At 40.4% G+C, this 21,019-nt stretch overlaps 1 protein-coding gene across 2 annotated transcripts in view; it reads left to right on the forward strand.

Moving 5' to 3' along the window:
• The window catches only part of COPG2 (coat protein complex I subunit gamma 2), a 408,642-nt gene that overhangs the window by 95,395 nt on the left and 292,228 nt on the right, over nt 1–21,019 (forward strand). For both annotated transcript variants that reach the window (XM_078677502.1, XM_078677504.1), the window contains exons 7-8: nt 738–830; nt 17,911–17,997. In XM_078677502.1, the coding sequence (XP_078533628.1) occupies nt 738–830; nt 17,911–17,997 (180 nt within the window). The remainder of the gene's footprint in view (nt 1–737; nt 831–17,910; nt 17,998–21,019) is intronic.

Here is a 21,019-nt window from a genome sequence, read left to right on the forward strand (position 1 = left end):
TTCTATATCTGGAGTCATTGCTATGTCGGGTGACCCCTGTACATGGTTATATTAAATATATTTCAGTTTTGCTACATTTCACTTCACACATTTGGAAAGCATTAAACGATGTCACCAATACATTATTTGTAAACATTAGCTTTTCACAGTATTCGAGTATGAAGCTAAAACAGGGAGGAGATTAACTTGTGTCCAAATGACCTGAATCAGACCAGAGATCTTGTAGTAGATCTTAGTTGGTTTATTCTCAAGTCTGTTCTATGATGGGCCTCAATACTAGTTAGATTGCTAAGCTGTAAGTGCCCTTCTCCATCAGGCTTAGCCAAGGCCACTGAAATTTTGTCATTCTGGGGCTGAGATGCTTCTACATGATTGTGGATTTGCCTCACTTTCCAAACAATGTATGAAGGTGTTGAACTGATAGTAATTGGGATACACCTTTGCCAGACAATGTGAACATGTGAAAATCTCAAAATAATTAAGGTATGTCACCAAATGTGCTGCATAATGTTGAATAAGTTGCTTTTCTTGCTGCATAATTTGCTCCACCCCACTGCATAATTCCAGTGGCACGAAGTGTAGAACTGCTATGCCTGCATAAGTCATAACATTCTAGTACAAAATAAATACATAAATCTGCACCTGATTGACTGAGAATACATGGGCTGTATCGGAAACAACTGAGAATCTCTAGTTAGGACTTTAAATTGTGTTCTTTACTTACCTTCTCTTGCCAGGGGACAATGTTGCAGGCCATTGAACGATACATGAAACAAGCCATTGTGGATAAGGTGCCCAGCGTTTCTAGTTCAGCCTTGGTGTCGTCCTTGGTAAGTTAACAATTCTCCATAAAAATTCTATGATGCCAACATAAAGCTAATGCACAGGAGACTAGTGTGAGCACAAGAGATAGACTGTGAAGTTCAGTGAATGCCTGGATGAAAACAATTCATAAACAAATAGCATTAGGAGTGTTTCAAATTTGGAGACTTTGCATTAAACTAATAGAAATCTTACTTTCTGTAAATTGTGTGTGTGTGTATATCTATTTATATCTAGATAGATAGATAGATAGATAGATAGATAGATATATATATATCTATAATATCTATATCTATCTATCTCAAAAAGAATGTGGAGGTGACAGAACCTTGAACCTAAGAAGAACAGAATCTCGACTCATCCTAGTCATTGGTACTGAAAATCCATTTAGGCATAATTTGGATGCAAAATTGCACATACACTTGTAGTATTATAGATCTATCTAGGAATAAGAACTTTGGAATGGCAGTCTACATCCTTTTTGTCACATCTTGGACGAATGGTTTCTGTAAGTTACAACTATTCAACAAGTGCAAAAAAAGTTTACCAGGGACAAACAAAGAATACACACCGAGATGATGCCTCTCTCGTTCGAGCTCGAACAGGAACTAAAGTATACTCAAATTAGATGGGGGAACTGCATGAAAATCAATAAATATGAAGTCTCTTTGGGTAATAAGATGCAAACAACACAATCATGGAATGATATGGGACTTTTTGGATTTTGGATCTAATGGATATGGACTTTGCATCTATTGTAGTTTTAAGGAAGAATGCCCTGCCTTACTTACCAAGTCAAATGCATGGAAGCGCATGTCCCTTTTTGACACAGGGACTCTTCAGGAATTGACAGATGTACATATATGATTTAGGTTTTATTCAATATGTAATTTACTTAGAATTGACTCGTTTTGTACATCATAACCTATAACATACTATGCACTAGTCACTTTCATGAGTAGGAATTCTCTCTCTTTTCTTAAAAATATGTAATTTATTGCCTTTATTTTGGATCAGAAATTATCGGGACTGGGACAATCTACTTTTATAGTCATAAATTAGAATCCATTGCCCATATTAAATGTAACTGTTTAGCGGATAGATGCACAGCTATTGAAAAAGTTGAAATGAGGATCAAAAGTCTCTTGTGGTTTTATAGGTGCTCACCAAGGTGGCGTCGAGGGCCCAACGACGTCAGACTAGATACTGAAACGTGAGGCCAGATGATCTCTGGTCTCATCCCTTAGTTGGCACACAAACTGTTGTCCCTCCTTGAAAACAAGAAAGTGACTTCCATTCAATGTTCATTATAGTTCATATTTATTCCATATTAAAGTTCTTTTTTTGTTTTTTTGCAAAACTCATTGATGGTTTTAAACAATCATTTGCAGCGTTAAACTTTTAAGCACTGTCTTTCAAGGCGTGTCCAATGCATTTCGGGCATTTTTGCTATGCCCTTCATCAGGGAATTGACACTAAAAACAACAATATACATATGTATTAGAATCATAGTAACTGATATGTCAAGTATCATGTAAAATCAAACTTTTTACAAAACATATTGGTAAGTGATTAAAGGAGAAGATAAAGCAAACGAACGATAAACCATCTTATAACATTGCGTGTCCAAAAACATTCTACATTGCTACCTATATACATGGAGGTTTGGAAAACGACGTCTCACTTACGTGCTTCTTGTAAGCAGTTATGTGAAAAATCTAAAGGAAAAGTACATGAAACGGTGTTACACTCCGTGGTATGAAAAACCACATTCTACTGGGTGCAGTGTATTGAGATGGTGAAAACTAACCTGAGCGGATACGTCAATGTGCTTAGGTCCGATGTTTGTTCCCTGCAAAACGCCGGCGGGAAACCTTCGTTTGCCGCGCTTCTTAAATTCAAATGGGAGAGTATCACAGGTGTGCTCACGGTCTCATGAACAGAGTAAACAGACTAAACTTAACAGTTTAAGCTGTTCGTATCGGGGTTTTCGGTTAGAAGCTTCAAACCATTGTGTTTAACATTACCAAAAAAAACATGGTAATGTAGTGTATAAGATGCTAACGAAATATAAAATGTAATGTGAGTTTCAAAAAAAGTTAAAAAAGCAATAAAAGAAATTTGGGCCATGTAAATCTAAACCTAACGTGGGATCGAACCCAGGTCTGTGAGGATGTAAGCGCACACAACTAACCAGATGGCTACGTTAGACGGTGTTAAGAGTATGCTGTTTTTAGGCAGTGTCAACATGCTAATGAACGGGAATACACACAATAACATCACAAACAGGTATTTAGAGCAATTAAATCATAAGTAACAGGAAAATTCAATTCTTTCATTGAGGCCCATTGGCTTCTGGGTCGATAATTTGTAGATCCAATAGTTCTCTCTCCGAAGCAGAAATTTGTTATTGTCTCTTCCTTCTTGTTTTGTGACTATCTCAAGAATGATAAACTTGATTTGAGATACATTATGTTGAGCTTCAACAAAATGCGATGATAGAGCTGACTTAGAGTTTTTGAGTCTGATATTGGACTTATGTTCCGTGAGTCGAACCTTCATGCGGCGCTCGGTTTTCCCAACGTATAGCTTCCCACATGGGCATTTGATTCCGTATATTAAGTTACTGGAGTCACAGGTGGCATTAACATGTAGTTTGATGGAGTTGCCATATCTCGGATGTTGGATTGAATTACCTTTAATAATATTATTGCAATTGCCGCAATTTAAACAGGGTCTAGTTCCATGGAATGAAATGCTCTCTTTAGGTTTAAGTTGTACCATTTCACCTAAATTTCTGGCCCTGGTATAGGCAAATATTGGTGATTGGTTAAAAGAGTTCCCAAAGTCAGGTTCTAAGTTCAGGATTGACCAGTGTTTCATGATACTTTGTTTGAATTTCCTGCTTGAAGTCGAGTATTTAGAGACTACCACCGTCCGTGTTTGTTCAGGTTTGTTGGTAGGTGTTAATAACTTGTCTCTATCAGTCTCCACAATCCTCTTTTTCGTATCCTCTATTAAAGATTTAGGATAACCTCTGTTGATGAACTTTTTGGACATTTCATTAAGTCTCACTGTCAAGGTAGTTGAATCTGACGAAATTCTTTTAACTCTCGCCATTTGAGAGTACGGTAAGTTCCGTATAAGGTTAGGTTCATGGAAGCTGGAATGTAATAACATATTATTCCTGTCTGTGGGCTTCACGTACAGATCAGTGACGAAGCCTTGTGGAGTTACACTGACTTTCACATCAAGAAAGTTAACCGAGGTATCTGAGATCTCCCAAGTTAATTGAAGTCGTTGATCAATGGTATTGAATTTGTTAAGTTGCGTTCTTAGTGACTCTTCAGTGTCAGTCCAGACGATGAAATAATCATCGATGTATCGAGTTATCATTTTGAGGTGTTTAGTCCAATCACTATTATTGAGAATGTGTTGTGTTTCATACCATTGCATAAAAATGTTCGCATACACAGGGGCTGCTGAATTGCCCATTGCCATCCCTGTAAGTTGTTGGTACCATTCATCTTTCACTCTAAAATAGCTGTGGTACAAGGTGAAGTACATCAGTTCCATAAGGAACAGTTGAAAGTCTTGATCTAGATCGGTCTTCAAGAGAGCTGCTTCTATTGCTTCAATCCCCATGTCGTGTGGGATGCTGGTATACAGACTGCAGACGTCTGCCGTACATAATATCAACTTCTCAGTTGGATCCACTGGTAATTTACGTAATTTGAGTAAAAAGTCGGTTGTGTCCTTGATATATGTTTGCATTTTTTGTACTGAGGGTTGTAAGTATTTATCAATCAGTTGTCCTATGGGTTGATGCAAGCTGCCTATGGTAGAGACTATGGGTCTCATGGGTGGGTTTTTCAAATCCTTGTGTATCTTGGGTAGCATTCTTAAGGATGGACTTTTGGGGTTGACGGTCGTGAGAAAGTTTTTAGTTCTTTCTGTGATTGTACCATGTCGCGATGCTCGTTCAATGATGTTCCTCAAGGTAGTTGAATATTCCATGGTGGGGTTACAAATTAGTTTGCTGTAAGTATTCAGGTCACTGACGTGTTCCATTACTTTGGCATCATACATGTTAGTGTTCATAATAACGATTGCTCCCCCCTTGTCTGCTTTAGTGCAGATGATTTGATCATTCGTGGGCTGACATCTATGCTCAAAAACGCAGAAATCGTCCTTACAACTCGAACACTGACACCTCATCCACCGAGAGTGAATCCAGTCAAAAGTCACGAAAGCAACAACCAACACGCACACCACAGGAGCAAACCTCCACAGTGGAACCCACTACCAGCAAGACTCCCGACAGTAGCCCTTTTTTAGAACAGGGCCAATCTCAAAGAGGAGACCCCGGCGAGGGAAGAGAAAAGGAAAAAGAGAAGGAAAGGGATCCTCCAAATACTCGCAGCACGACTGCCACAACCAAGGAGAAGGAGAAGAAACCCAAAAAGACTTAACCTCAGAACAACTTGTCATCAACATTAGCGATCAAAATCTTAACATTTATGAATTGGAATTATTACAGAAAGGTACGTCATTCGTACCCACAACTTCCACGGACCATCTGGAACTTGAAGTGAGCTTCTTCAAGCTCATGCGAAAACTGAGACTCAGACATTTCTTCGACAACGTCGTACCTGAACGTCCATTACAAGATAAGGACCAACTGTTGGGCTTACGTCCACAGAGCTCATTTCAAGCACCAATGAGCCACAAGACATTGGATTTATTTGAGAATTTAGTTAAACAAGATCTTAATAAACTCAAACACACCAAACCAAAATCCAGAAATATTACACAAAAAGACCTTGATACTTTGAAAAAACTCGCAGAGAATGATCAAATCATCTGCACTAAAGCAGACAAGGGGGGAGCAATCGTTATTATGAACACTAACATGTATGATGCCAAAGTAATGGAACACGTCAGTGACCTGAATACTTACAGCAAACTAATTTGTAACCCCACCATGGAATATTCAACTACCTTGAGGAACATCATTGAACGAGCATCGCGACATGGTACAATCACAGAAAGAACTAAAAACTTTCTCACGACCGTCAACCCCAAAAGTCCATCCTTAAGAATGCTACCCAAGATACACAAGGATTTGAAAAACCCACCCATGAGACCCATAGTCTCTACCATAGGCAGCTTGCATCAACCCATAGGACAACTGATTGATAAATACTTACAACCCTCAGTACAAAAAATGCAAACATATATCAAGGACACAACCGACTTTTTACTCAAATTACGTAAATTACCAGTGGATCCAACTGAGAAGTTGATATTATGTACGGCAGACGTCTGCAGTCTGTATACCAGCATCCCACACGACATGGGGATTGAAGCAATAGAAGCAGCTCTCTTGAAGACCGATCTAGATCAAGACTTTCAACTGTTCCTTATGGAACTGATGTACTTCACCTTGTACCACAGCTATTTTAGAGTGAAAGATGAATGGTACCAACAACTTACAGGGATGGCAATGGGCAATTCAGCAGCCCCTGTGTATGCGAACATTTTTATGCAATGGTATGAAACACAACACATTCTCAATAATAGTGATTGGACTAAACACCTCAAAATGATAACTCGATACATCGATGATTATTTCATCGTCTGGACTGACACTGAAGAGTCACTAAGAACGCAACTTAACAAATTCAATACCATTGATCAACGACTTCAATTAACTTGGGAGATCTCAGATACCTCGGTTAACTTTCTTGATGTGAAAGTCAGTGTAACTCCACAAGGCTTCGTCACTGATCTGTACGTGAAGCCCACAGACAGGAATAATATGTTATTACATTCCAGCTTCCATGAACCTAACCTTATACGGAACTTACCGTACTCTCAAATGGCGAGAGTTAAAAGAATTTCGTCAGATTCAACTACCTTGACAGTGAGACTTAATGAAATGTCCAAAAAGTTCATCAACAGAGGTTATCCTAAATCTTTAATAGAGGATACGAAAAAGAGGATTGTGGAGACTGATAGAGACAAGTTATTAACACCTACCAACAAACCTGAACAAACACGGACGGTGGTAGTCTCTAAATACTCGACTTCAAGCAGGAAATTCAAACAAAGTATCATGAAACACTGGTCAATCCTGAACTTAGAACCTGACTTTGGGAACTCTTTTAACCAATCACCAATATTTGCCTATACCAGGGCCAGAAATTTAGGTGAAATGGTACAACTTAAACCTAAAGAGAGCATTTCATTCCATGGAACTAGACCCTGTTTAAATTGCGGCAATTGCAATAATATTATTAAAGGTAATTCAATCCAACATCCGAGATATGGCAACTCCATCAAACTACATGTTAATGCCACCTGTGACTCCAGTAACTTAATATACGGAATCAAATGCCCATGTGGGAAGCTATACGTTGGGAAAACCGAGCGCCGCATGAAGGTTCGACTCACGGAACATAAGTCCAATATCAGACTCAAAAACTCTAAGTCAGCTCTATCATCGCATTTTGTTGAAGCTCAACATAATGTATCTCAAATCAAGTTTATCATTCTTGAGATAGTCACAAAACAAGAAGGAAGAGACAATAACAAATTTCTGCTTCGGAGAGAGAACTATTGGATCTACAAATTATCGACCCAGAAGCCAATGGGCCTCAATGAAAGAATTGAATTTTCCTGTTACTTATGATTTAATTGCTCTAAATACCTGTTTGTGATGTTATTGTGTGTATTCCCGTTCATTAGCATGTTGACACTGCCTAAAAACAGCATACTCTTAACACCGTCTAACGTAGCCATCTGGTTAGTTGTGTGCGCTTACATCCTCACAGACCTGGGTTCGATCCCACGTTAGGTTTAGATTTACATGGCCCAAATTTCTTTTATTGCTTTTTTAACTTTTTTTGAAACTCACATTACATTTTATATTTCGTTAGCATCTTATACACTACATTACCATGTTTTTTTTGGTAATGTTAAACACAATGGTTTGAAGCTTCTAACCGAAAACCCCGATACGAACAGCTTAAACTGTTAAGTTTAGTCTGTTTACTCTGTTCATGAGACCGTGAGCACACCTGTGATACTCTCCCATTTGAATTTAAGAAGCGCGGCAAACGAAGGTTTCCCGCCGGCGTTTTGCAGGGAACAAACATCGGACCTAAGCACATTGACGTATCCGCTCAGGTTAGTTTTCACCATCTCAATACACTGCACCCAGTAGAATGTGGTTTTTCATACCACGGAGTGTAACACCGTTTCATGTACTTTTCCTTTAGATTTTTCACATAACTGCTTACAAGAAGCACGTAAGTGAGACGTCGTTTTCCAAACCTCCATGTATATAGGTAGCAATGTAGAATGTTTTTGGACACGCAATGTTATAAGATGGTTTATCGTTCGTTTGCTTTATCTTCTCCTTTAATCACTTACCAATATGTTTTGTAAAAAGTTTGATTTTACATGATACTTGACATATCAGTTACTATGATTCTAATACATATGTATATTGTTGTTTTTAGTGTCAATTCCCTGATGAAGGGCATAGCAAAAATGCCCGAAATGCATTGGACACGCCTTGAAAGACAGTGCTTAAAAGTTTAACGCTGCAAATGATTGTTTAAAACCATCAATGAGTTTTGCAAAAAAACAAAAAAAGAACTTTAATATGGAATAAATATGAACTATAATGAACATTGAATGGAAGTCACTTTCTTGTTTTCAAGGAGGGACAACAGTTTGTGTGCCAACTAAGGGATGAGACCAGAGATCATCTGGCCTCACGTTTCAGTACCATATTAAATGTAGACATGCACAGATCACTTTATATCTCTAAGAATCTCGAATGAATTGACAAGTGTCCTGTGATTTAGATGTTATTCAATTAGTACTTTACTGAAAATTAGGTTATTCGTTTTACCTAGAACACTGAAACGCACAGGTCTCTTTACGTCATAGAATATGGAATGAGATATATATTATTTTTATGGTTGTTTGCACTTCTGAAATGTGATTCATAATTTAGACACTTTATATTTTTACATTGTATGAATCATGCGCTAGTCCCCTACCAAAAATGAAAGAAGAAAAAATGTATGCCCCTGCACTTGGTGTCATAAAGTACACAGAATGTACTTTACAGATAATTGTGTCAAAAATGGCTGATCAAACCTTCCACTGTTGAAATATGAGGGTTAGCAGTCCAGTAACTGTAATGCAGTGGAAAGTAATGAGGGATCAAAAGCACCTTAGGCCTTTAAATGATGCTCTAGACGATGGTACTTTATGGTCCAGTGGAAGGCAGAGAGCCGAAATGTGTAGACCGTCCATACTTTTTGTTTTTGCACTATGGTGTGCTAAATAAACACTTTAAAAAAAGAAATACCTGCTTATCCTGCTCATTAAGGTGCCGTGAAATTCTCGCTGTGTGGAGGTGGGAAGATTCTGAGTATATATATCTAATCTGTGTGTATAGATGGAGTGCGTGCAGCCTAACTGTTGGGGGTGCTTCGTCAAGATACTTCTGTAAAGGTTCAATCACAGAACGGCACTCCAAGTAGTATTGCAGTGTTTGTTTAGCACGGCAGTTCAAAACATGTGCAGCGTCAGACGCTTTTCGGCTTCGAGCTTCAAGCCGAAGCGCACCTGATGTTGCACATGTTTTTATCTGCCATGCTGAATAAACACCGCAATATATACATGGAGTGTTGTTCTGCGATTTAACCTTTAGGGAAGTATCCTGAAAACCCCCAAAAATAATAATTTTTAAAAAAAGGTGTGTGTGGGTGTAGGTGTGTGGGTGTGTGCGCGCCCTCCCCCCATAGGTTTTAGGGACTTTCTAGTTAGTTGGACATTTCACTCATAGAAAACCATAGAAATTCCCCTATTATAGTTAGTTGAGTTAACCATAACTCGCGCCCCATTCATGACATGGTCAGTGACATCACTGATGACATCATCCAGTGAATGTGTTTATATAAAATGTAAATGTTTATTACCTACTGGCGATAGCCAGTAGGTATATATAGTTAGGATTGTTTTCCATAGGGAAATCGCAACATTCTATTGGGAATAACTTTGGCGCCGGTTGAGGAATCTTCCTGAAATTTTCCTTAACTTTGCCTCGCGGCGCTCCGCTCCTTCCCTGAAAGTTTGGGGGGGATTCGTCAAGCGGGGGCCGAGATAAAAGGGGGGTCCCAAAACGTGTTTTCCCCATGTTAATTTCCATAGGGCGGTTGGACTCACTTTTAGCCCGAACGGCTGAATGGTTTTCCACCAAACTTGGCAAAATTGTAGGGACTGGTAGCCCGATGTGCCTTTGCTATGTCTCAAGATATGTGCTCCAGTGGTTTTTATGAAAATTAACTTTGAAAAAATATATATTGGGCTACATTGGGCTATATATATGTTAGAGCCCAAATGTAGGCCAATGTAGCCCAATGTAGCCCAAAGATGGCCACCAGAGACACAAAAAACCAAATGTAGCCCAAATATCAGCCAGATGTAGCCCAACTATAGCCCAATGACAGAATGTCCCGGAGTGTTCTAAAGAACAACTAGAGCGCTAACAGTCTTACTTATGACAAAAGTATGGCACACCTGAAGTCATCTTGATTGGAATAAAGTGTTAACACTTAAAACATTTAATTTGCAAAGGAACAAAATGAGGGGGTTCATTTTGCCATAGAAATTATGATTAGTGCTGAAGAAAGAAAAATTAGGGCACATTTTTAGTGACTTCTCAAATCCTCTTATATTTCATTAAAAAAATTCTGATATGCAGTCTCCCAAGATGGCCACCAGAGACAAAAGAGCCCAAATGTAGCCCAAATATCAGCCAGATGTAGCCCATTTATAGCCCAATGACAGAATGTCCCAGAGTGTTCTAAAGAACAACTAGAACGCTAACAGTCTTACTTATGATAAAAGTATGGCGCACCTGAAGTCATCTTGATTGGAATAAAGTGGTAACACTTAATACATTTAATTTGAAAAGGAACAAAATGAGGGGTTTCATTTTGCCATAGAAATTTTATTACCTACTGGCGATAGCCAGTAGGTATATATAGTTAGGATTGTTTTCCATAGGGAAATCGCAACATTCTATTGGGAATAACTTTGGCGCCGGTTGAGGAATCTTCCTGAAATTTTCCTTAACTTTGCCTCGCGGCGCTCCGCTCCTTCCCTGGAAGTTTGGGGGGGATTCGTCAAGCGGGGGCCGAGATAAAAGGGGGGTCCCAAAACGTGTTTTCCCCATGTTAATTTCCATAGGGCGGTTGGACTCACTTTTAGCCCGAACGGCTGAATGGTTTTCCACCAAACTTGGCAAAATTGTAGGGACTGGTAGCCCGATGTGCCTTTGCTATGTCTCAAGATATGTGCTCCAGTGGTTTTTACGAAAATTAACTCTGAAAAAATATATATTGGGCTACATTGGGCTATATATATATATGTTAGAGCCCAAATGTAGCCCAAGGTAGCCCAATGTAGACCAAAGATGGCCACCAGAGACAAAAAAAAACAAATGTAGCCCAAATGTCAGCCAGATGTAGCCCAACTATAGCCCAATGACTGAACGTCCCAGAGTGTTCTAAAGAACAACTAGAACGCTAACAGTCTTACTTATGACAAAAGTATGGCACACCTGAAGTCATCTTGATTGGAATAAAGTGGTAACACTTAATACATTTAATTTGAAAAGGAACAAAATGAGGGGTTTCATTTTGCCATAGAAATTTTATATATATATATATATATATATATATATATATATATATATATATATATATTCACTGAAAAAAACCATAGGTTACACACCAGTTATAGTTAGGAATTAGCATTTAAAAAACCTTTGAAATTCACTGAAAAAACCATAGGTTTCAGGCCTTATATAGTTAGGAATCAGCATTTAAAAAAACCTTTGAAATTCACTGAAAAAACCATAGGTTTCAGGAGTTATATAGTTAGGAATTCGTTTTAAAAAAACCTTTGAAATTCACTCAAAAAACTATACGTTTTAGTGGTGTTATAGTTAGCTGGACATTTTACTCATACAAAACCAATGAAATTGCTCCTATATAGTTAGTTGTACTAACTATATTTCGCGCACCCGCAATCCACTGCTGATGATGTCACATATTAGATCATTCATGACATGGTCAGTGACATCACTGATGACATCACTGATCATAACTGCCAAAGCCTCTGAAGAGAAGTGGGGACACTTCGAAACGCGTCAGGCATCCAGGGCAGTTTGAACAGTTAAACGATATCGTTGTGCTGGAGGCGTGCTTACCATTCAAGGCTCCTTGTGTGCAGCTGAGGTCCGGGTGCTCCTTTGTACGTTGGGTACTTCGGAGCTTGAATATATATATATATATATATATATATATATATATATATATATATATATATATATATATATATATATATATATATATATATATATATATATATATATATATGTATATATTAATTATACACCAAGGTGTATTGAAGAATGAATGGGTGTATAAGAGTCAGGTTGGATGATTAAGTAGGTGTGTGACTGACTGTATAAATGAGTGAATAATGTCTTGCTTAATGCATGTGTTACCAACTGATACAGACTTTCACGCAGTTTACTTTGTCAGTTGGTGTGTAAGCGTTTGCATGGTTTGGTCCCCCAGCTAAATGAGGATCTATATGAGCTATTGATTGCTTGTTTGAGTATCTGTATGGGTGCCTGAGTGTCTGTGTAGTTGGGTGAGGGGTGTGACTCTGTGCATAGATGTGGGAGTGGATAATTCACTGGGTATATGTGTATGGCTGGGTGTGTGTGTATGAGTGTCTTAGTGAGTGAATAGATGCCTCAGTGGTACATGTGTGAGTAACTGCACATGTGAAAGGCAGTATATAGGAGTGTTGGAGTGTATAAATGACTATATGTGAGACTGAGTGATTGTGGTAGTGCCTGTATGGGTCAGTGTGTGCTTGTATTAGTTATTGTATTAGAATGTAAGTATATGTTAGTATATGTTTAGGTGAGAAAATAAGTGTGATTCATTATTTCCATTACTGACTAGATGTGTGAATAACTGAGAGGCGGTTTGTGAGTGTCTGTATAGATATGTGACTGGATATGATAATGCTGTATTGATGGTTGACTGTATGTATGAATGACTATGGGTGAATGAATGAATGGATGTGTGTGTGTGTAGACCTAGGAATTAGTGAGTGGATATGTACTAACTGGTGTGTTCATGGTTTCGAAAATCAGTCTATTTTAGAGTGGGTGTATCAAGTGTTATATTGGGGTCTGATGAGGTGCATTAGATTTTTACGTGGAAGATGTCATCAGTGAGGTCATTTGAGAGGTCATCAGTGATGTCACTGACCATGTCATGAGTGATGTAATATGTGACATCATCAGCAGTGCATTGCGGGGGAGGGGCGAGTTATAACAGGGGAATTTCTATGAGTGAAATGTCTAACTATAATGTCCCTGAAACCTAGGGTTTTTTCAGTGAATTTCGAAGGTTTTTTTAAATGTTAATTTCATATTTTAATATTTATAAAACCTATATTCAAATTTTTTAAATATTTTGGAACTCTATTATCCTTTAAAAATTATGTAATGTTTTATATCTTCAAAAAAATATGTATATCGTTTTTAATTTTTAGAAAACTAGAGTCCCGTACCGGTAGTCTATCAAGCTCTATCAGCACACAAATCCTATCCGCCATATTGAAATGATGTGCTTTTCGTATCCGACGGGTTTGTGGCACCGCGTCCTGCGTAAGAACATATACGTATGAGGTCACGCCTGCTGCTACTTTGGTATGTGACAAGTACGCAATACCAAGCCACACGTTACGTTATGTACGTATAGGGTCGCGCCCGCTGCGCGTTACTAATGCGACGAGTGCTCACTGCCAGGCCCTGTGTTACGTCATAGACGTATTGTGGTCCCGAAGGGTACGCCATTCCCTAATTTTTTTCTATGCCTCAAAACTATATCTACATAACTTTAAAGTGTATATGAGAGAAAGCGATAATCTAAAATATTTTAAACATTTGGATATTTCTAACTGTAATAAACTTATATTTTAGTAAATATATTTTCTCAAAATCGCGTTGGGTGCGGTCTCCTTGCGTGCTGAGTGCGTGATTGCCATGTGACCTTAAAAAAAAAAAAGCATTTGAATGGTTCATAACCTTTCCCATTGTACCAGTTGGAAAACCCCACCCATTTTAGTAATTCTCTCTACAGCATTTGATGAGACACACCTCTTCCGTTTAGAAAACTTTTTTGAAACCTTTTTGCTATGTACACATATCTTACACTATACACAACATGCAACCATCATCTTCATCAATATTCATGGTCTGTAAAGTAGCCTGGCACCTGTGATAGGCACACACTTAAAAGGTACATAGCCTAAGTTTTCCCCACTGCCAGAGGTAACATGGTTGCATATCCCCAGCACAATGTAATGTGGTACGGCTCAGGGGCAGTATCATGCATAGATAATAAACACACAGGCACAGATAGATAGTGCAAGTGGGTACGGGCACGTGCGCTCGACACCTTTTTATTACCAGGGTCACATATCCAGTGCTGTCTGTGCTGGATGCGTGTGGGGTGAGTGTAAACCAGCCCTCAGGGAATGGTTGCTGCTAGCATCCACCACAACAGTAATCATTGGATTACACTCAGAGATTCAATAATAAGAGTCAATAGTTTGTGCTGCAGTAAGGTAGGGACAGTAGATATAAAATAATACAGACAACATTCTATTGTAAAAGAACCATAACTTGTGTTATACTGAGACACAGGCAATAGATCTGAAATAATACACAAAAAGATTGTATAATAAAGAGTCCAGCAATTCTAGTGCACTCAGATAGCCACATCAAAAGCATTCAGCATGTGCACAGCCAGCGATGATGCGTGCTACGGGCGGGCCGTACTAGGAGCAATGTCTGTTGCCATCAACACTGCATCATCTGCAATAGCGACTCGATCTCAATTGTGAACAGCTACCTAACGTGGACTTGAGCTGCCCAGTTTGTCATACGGGAAGCACAAAAAGCCTGTGCAAATCCTGCAATGATGCGTAAGTGTGGTGCGGACATCGCGCACGGCAGCAATGTCTTTTCCTACAGGACTGCGTCAGCTACAATAACGACTCGATCTGAATTGTGAACACTGATGTCTGCAGTGTAAATTGAAGGCACACAGACATCCATGAATACTTTTTGTCACTTCCTCTTCACAAAATACAACAACATACATTACAGAAAATGCTGCAATAAATAAATCAAAACTATTCTAATTGCGATTTCTGCTGTCCACAGTGGACTATTCAGTGTTCCTTTGAATTTGCAAGATGAATTTTACCATATTAGTAAACCTATAACTCATCTAAAAAAAGTTCTTCAAGCAAGTATAATAAAATGATATTCTGTATATTTCATTAAACGTTGTAGTTAGTTGCCTACTGGATTATGTAATTAAACAATCACCACTCAATCTGAATTGTGAGCCCTGCTGACCGCAGTGTAGGCCAGAGGCAGTGGTCATTAATGCCTCACAGCCATTCGGAAGCACGGAGTTGGTTGCACCTGATCGCAGGGGTACACAGAAATCATCACAGTCTTTAACTTCTGACATTTTCAATTATAGAATCAAGATCCCGTTTCACTGTTCGGACCTTCTGTACCGCAGTGTACTCCACCAACTGGTGTCAACCGAGCACAATAATCATGTGCAACAGTTAGCTACGCAAGCACAGAGTCTGATGCACCTCAACGGATGGAGTTCTATGAAAACCAAGCAACAGGTAATATCGGACATCTTCCATTGTGGGATTAAGACCCGTTCCACTGTTTGGACCTAGAGTTGGTTGCACCTGGTCGAAGGGAGTACCTTCATCTCCACTCTCAGATGCAGTTCAAACATCGTCCATTGTGGGATCAAGATATCGATCCACTGTTGGGACCTAGAGTTGGTTGTACCTGGTCGGAGGGGGTACACAGAAATCATCACAGACTTTAACTTCTGACATCCTCAATCATAGAATCAAGACCCCGTTTCACTGTTAGGACCTGCTGTACCGCGGTGTAGTCCAGCGACTACAGTCAACCAAGCCCAATAATCATGTGCAGCAGTTAACTACGGAAGCACAGAGTCTGATGCACCTCAACGGAGAGAGTTCTGTGAAAAGCAAGCAGCAGGTAATATTGGACACCGTCCATTGTGGGATTAAGATACTGTTCCACTGTTGGGACCTAGAGTTCGTTGCACCTGGTTGAAGGGAGTACCTTCATCGCCACTCTCATTTGCAGTTCTAACATCGTCCATTGTGGGAATCAAGACACCGGTACACTGTTAGGACCTAGAGTTGTTTGCACCTGGGCGAAGGGAGTACCTTCATCTCCACTCTCAGATGCAGTTCTTACATCGTCCATTGTGGGATCAAGACACCGTTCCACTGTTGGTACCTGTTCGACTACTGTGTTAGTAGTATGCAGAGCACTCCACGCTGCTGGGCCTGTGTGCCTGTGTCGTGGTAGCCATCGTTGATCTCAGGAGCCTTCCGAGCTTGCAGACCTTGACACAGCAGCTTCGCCATTACGTGGTGAGCCCTCTTTCACATATATCGGTGTCGAAAGATGAACTGTGCGGCATATATGCTTCGCAGCGGCCATGACGGTCTCTCGGTACCAGCACGCTGAGAGCATCATTCACGCAGCCACCTTTGCTTACGGAGTCAACCTTGTGGTGGTGTAAACTGCGCAGACCTGGCAGACAAGTTCGCCATTCCGGAAGAGAACCACACCCAGAGAAACATGCCTTATATTCATACCTCTACGCTAGCCTTGCGTACGCCGAGCCAGCCCACTACGCTAAAGATTTTTTTGGTGGGGGGAGGGGAAGCACGTACTCGCTACGTTTCCGTAATCTTCCCTACTGACTGTATCATGGTTGCGTCCACTGTCTACTTCACTCAATAGATCATCAGTATGTGTTGACATGTACATTTCTGTGCTCTGCATACTCCAGTCTGTCCGGCACATCCCCTCAACGCTTTGCATTGTTTACTTTTATAATCTGGAATTACTTGCCACCTTCGCACATACTTTGCTCCCATCTCATTCTGCATTGTGTAACAGAGGTGCCATGCCAGGTTCCCACAGTACGTAGTGTCGTTGTGTCTGCTAGGTGTACATGTTATTTGTCATGTTAAATGTGATTATGCAAGGTAGCACGTTTATTCACGAGCAGTGGTTTCTCCCATTTACATATCTCTGTTTTAAAGAGCATACAGAAGTTAACACAAAATGGCTGCCAATACTTCCTAGTTGCAACCGTTTGCAGCCAATAAGCAGCAAGCTCGTGCTCGTAACGCCTCAGCGAAGCAAAATTTCCAAATATTGATATCTGTAAACTTCTGTATATCTCAAAAACTACTGAATGGATTTACACCAAATAAACAAAAGCGTACTTTCTAGACCAAGACCCTTCTCCCTGCCAAATTTGGGGAAATTCCGTTTACCCCTTCGACCTGTAGCCTTGTCTAAAGTTTCCTATGGAAATTAACATGGAGAGACACTTTCAACATAGGAGCGGAATTCGTTTGGAAAATTTCATGAAGATTCATCAAACAATACCAAAGTTATAAGCAAAACAAAAAATGCTGTTCCTATGGAAACTTGGTACTAACTATAACTACCTACTGTCCGCTTTACCATTTCATTGCTACGAAAAGATTAGAATTGACTTGCAAGTAAACAGCGGAGACGTTCTCGGATATATTAAGGCCACCTAGGGTAAACCTAGTCCCTTGTTTAAACTTTTGTTTTTCATAGTATTAGTACATTCAGGTGTAGGTTTTGTAAGCATGCATTTTTCTTTGAAAGTCTGTAAAATCTCTCCCATGTTTAAGATGTGGTATGTGGGTAATACTATCCCATATAACTAGATGCATTTTGCAAGGATAGTTGTAAGTTGCTCCACTAACCACTTCAGCCAACTTATCTAGTCTTAAACTGCTGCCTGAGCACTCTACTAACGAGTAATTTCCCCACATCTCTTGCAGCACATGATGAAGATCAGCTATGATGTGGTAAAGCGTTGGATCAACGAAGCCCAGGAAGCTGCTTCCAGTGATAATATCATGGTGCAGGTATGTTTGCACTTTCATTTGGTGTGAAGCAAGATCCTAGACCTTGCCAACTGGTGCTGATGTTTGGGTTGGTGTAGAAATGAAGGCATGTTAACGTCTGTCCGTCCATTATAGTCCTTGTGATTTTTATGACTGATGTAACTTTTTACAGGAAAAGCACTTACTGTTTGGTTAAGGACTTTTGTAGTGTTTGACCAATCTGCACGAAGCTACCAGAAATAAGGTTCCTTAGGAGTTTGTTTTGATCCTGTGAAGTTTTGTGCAGACTGGTTGGAGGGGGTTGTCAAAAGAAAGTGGCCCAGGGAGAAGTTACGAAAACCAGATTTCTCTATTTCAATTTCACTTCCTTGCAGAGTTTCAGAATAAGCTGAAGGAAAAAAGTGATAGCCTGGATGATACCAAAATTGGCATGCAAATGTACCCTAATTTCTGCAAAGTGCTTCAAATTTGGGTACCTCCATTTTTTAAATATAATTTTTTATTGAAATGTTATGTGGCAGGACTTGCTATTAATCCATAAACGTAATTCTTTCATACACAGATGTAGAATCTAGTTAGCTACTAGAAACTGATTATTTTGCTCTGCTATCCTAAGGGCCTGCAGTAAATGTGTATCTCAAAGGAAAAACTGTTTGTGTGCCAACTGAGTGAACTGGGGTAAGCGGGATGAGTATACCCAGCTCCCTTGGAGGCAGTCCTGTGTAGCGTGAAACATGCCACACTGTAACTAGAAAATGGTTGCGTGTAGCCAAAGGGTCCACGACTGGTCCACAGATGTTATGCAAATTTTCATTCAAATTAAAATTGAGGTTACATGGTATTAATGTACCTCTCCCCTTTAGCCCTGAGCATTTGCGTACCCCGGTCTCTGCACCAGTAGAAATATGTAATGCTCAGACAGCCATTACCAGTAGAGAAAGGTCTGTAAAGGTGCACTTTCCATTTAAATAGCCAGAGGGAATTCTTGATGAACAAGAAGTCAGAAACCGTTGTCAGAAGGCCCTTCCTGGTCAATATTAATACATGGATACCGCCAGAGAACATGGGTGAATGATGCACACTTTTCCTAGTGGCACCTAAGCTCAGGGCCCGAGTTCGAGTTTGGCAGATGCGAGATTTCGGATATTATTATTATTATTATTATTATTAAAAAAGATTTGGTACCGCGCACATACACCAATTGGTTTCTTGGCGCTCCAGACCGGGGGGTAGAAGAGCAGGAGGTTTAGAGCAGCTAACCATGAGCAAGACGAAACAGGTAAGTTTTCAAAAGGTTACGAAAAGAAAGGTAATCAGTAGACAGACAAATAGAAAGGGGAAGGGAATTCCAAGTAGAAGGAGCCAGAAAAGAGAAGCAAGCACCCCCATGTTTCTTGCGATGGAACCTGGGAGTGATCAAAAGATTGTGGGCAGAAGATCTGAGGTGACGGGGGGGGGGGGCATAAACGTGCAAACACAAAGAAATAAAAACAGGGGCGCCGACGAACAAAGATTTAAAGATGGTGCAGCCCATTTTGAAAACACACCGTTGCGCAACTGGAAGCCAGTGTAAGGTCTTCAGCAGTGGAGTGACATGCTGGTGTTTAGGCTGCTGAAAGATTAATCTGGCTGCCTGGTTTTGTACCAGTTGAAGTCGGGAAAGATGACAGGCGGGAACCCCCACGTATAGACAGTTGGCATAGTCTAGACGTGAGGTAATAAGGGCCAGAATAACAAGAATAAGGGCCTCTTGAGATAGAATCCTGCGAATCTTCCCGATTCGGCTGAGGTGATAGAAACAGGCCGAAGTGACTGTATTGATGTGCGGCCGCATCGAGAGATCGCTGGAGATGGTAACACCTAGGCTCTTCACAGTACTCACTGGACAAGGAGAGGGGCCGAGAGCGGTGGGCCAAAAGTTGGAAGACCAGGGAGTATGAAGGCCGCCAGTCAAAACCAGCTCCGTTTTGCTAGGGTTGAGCTTTAACTGGCTGAGGTTCATCCACTCGTAAATAAAAAGCATAGTATTTTGGAAATTAGAACAAGAAGAGGGAGAGGAGTCGATAGGAAAAATAAGCTGCAGGTCTTCTGCGTAATTGAAAGCAGTAACAGAAAATTGACGCAGAGAGGCAAGGAGGGGCTGCATGTAAAGATTAAACAAAAGCGGGGACAGGGCGGAACCCTGGGGGACACCACAGGAAAGTGAGAGTGAAGGGGCAGAGAAAGAAGAAAGACGAACAGATTGAGAGCGGGATTGGAGAAAGGATACCACCCATGACAAGGCCAGACCAGAGATGCCAGCATTTCTGACACGGTCGACCAATATTCCATGGTCGACCGTGTCAAATGCGGCCGAAAGATCTAAGAGTACAAGGGCCTGGGCTAAGTTCTTATCAGCCCCCTGTTTCAGCGCATCCATAACTGCCACCACCACTGCCTCAGTAGAAAAGGGTTGGATGCCCAGCACTCCCTATTTAGAGGGTATAACACACTCTAAATTGGGTGTAATGGACAGCTTCTGCCTTTTGGTGGATGTCCCGCATCCACTGTACTTTAAATTTGGTCCTCCGTCTTCTGCCAGCAAGTATTGTGCTACATACTACGGACAAGGCCTTGCTGAAAGTCCCGCACGTCACCCAGCAACTTCTGGGCATATCCACTGGTCATGGCTCTTTAGTACTGAAGCCAGTACCCATTGAGGACAACTGAAGAACATGCCCACACGATACAGAGGACAACACAATGGCTGAGTTATGCATGTTTGCGGTATCAGTAGGGTTAGCTACAGGATTCACCTACTGTAGAGGGTGTTGGGAAAGGTATTAGTTTGGGGCATGGTGTGACAGGAGCTGTCTCACCCTCCTTGTGTTTAAGGAATCCTTCCAGGTTCACTGAGCTCCAATGAGGGGGAAATTAGGGTAATATCTCACAGCCACTGCATCGCCATCCTTCCTTCTTGTTAGGCCGTGTAAAAATCAACACCTTTCTGCAATGGTAGGGATTTTGCAAACTGTGGTGTAGATACTGTCACCTGATTGGTAGT

Source organism: Lissotriton helveticus, chromosome 1_1 (genome assembly GCF_964261635.1).
Source record: "Lissotriton helveticus chromosome 1_1, aLisHel1.1, whole genome shotgun sequence".
Lineage (NCBI taxonomy): Eukaryota > Metazoa > Chordata > Amphibia > Caudata > Salamandridae > Lissotriton > Lissotriton helveticus.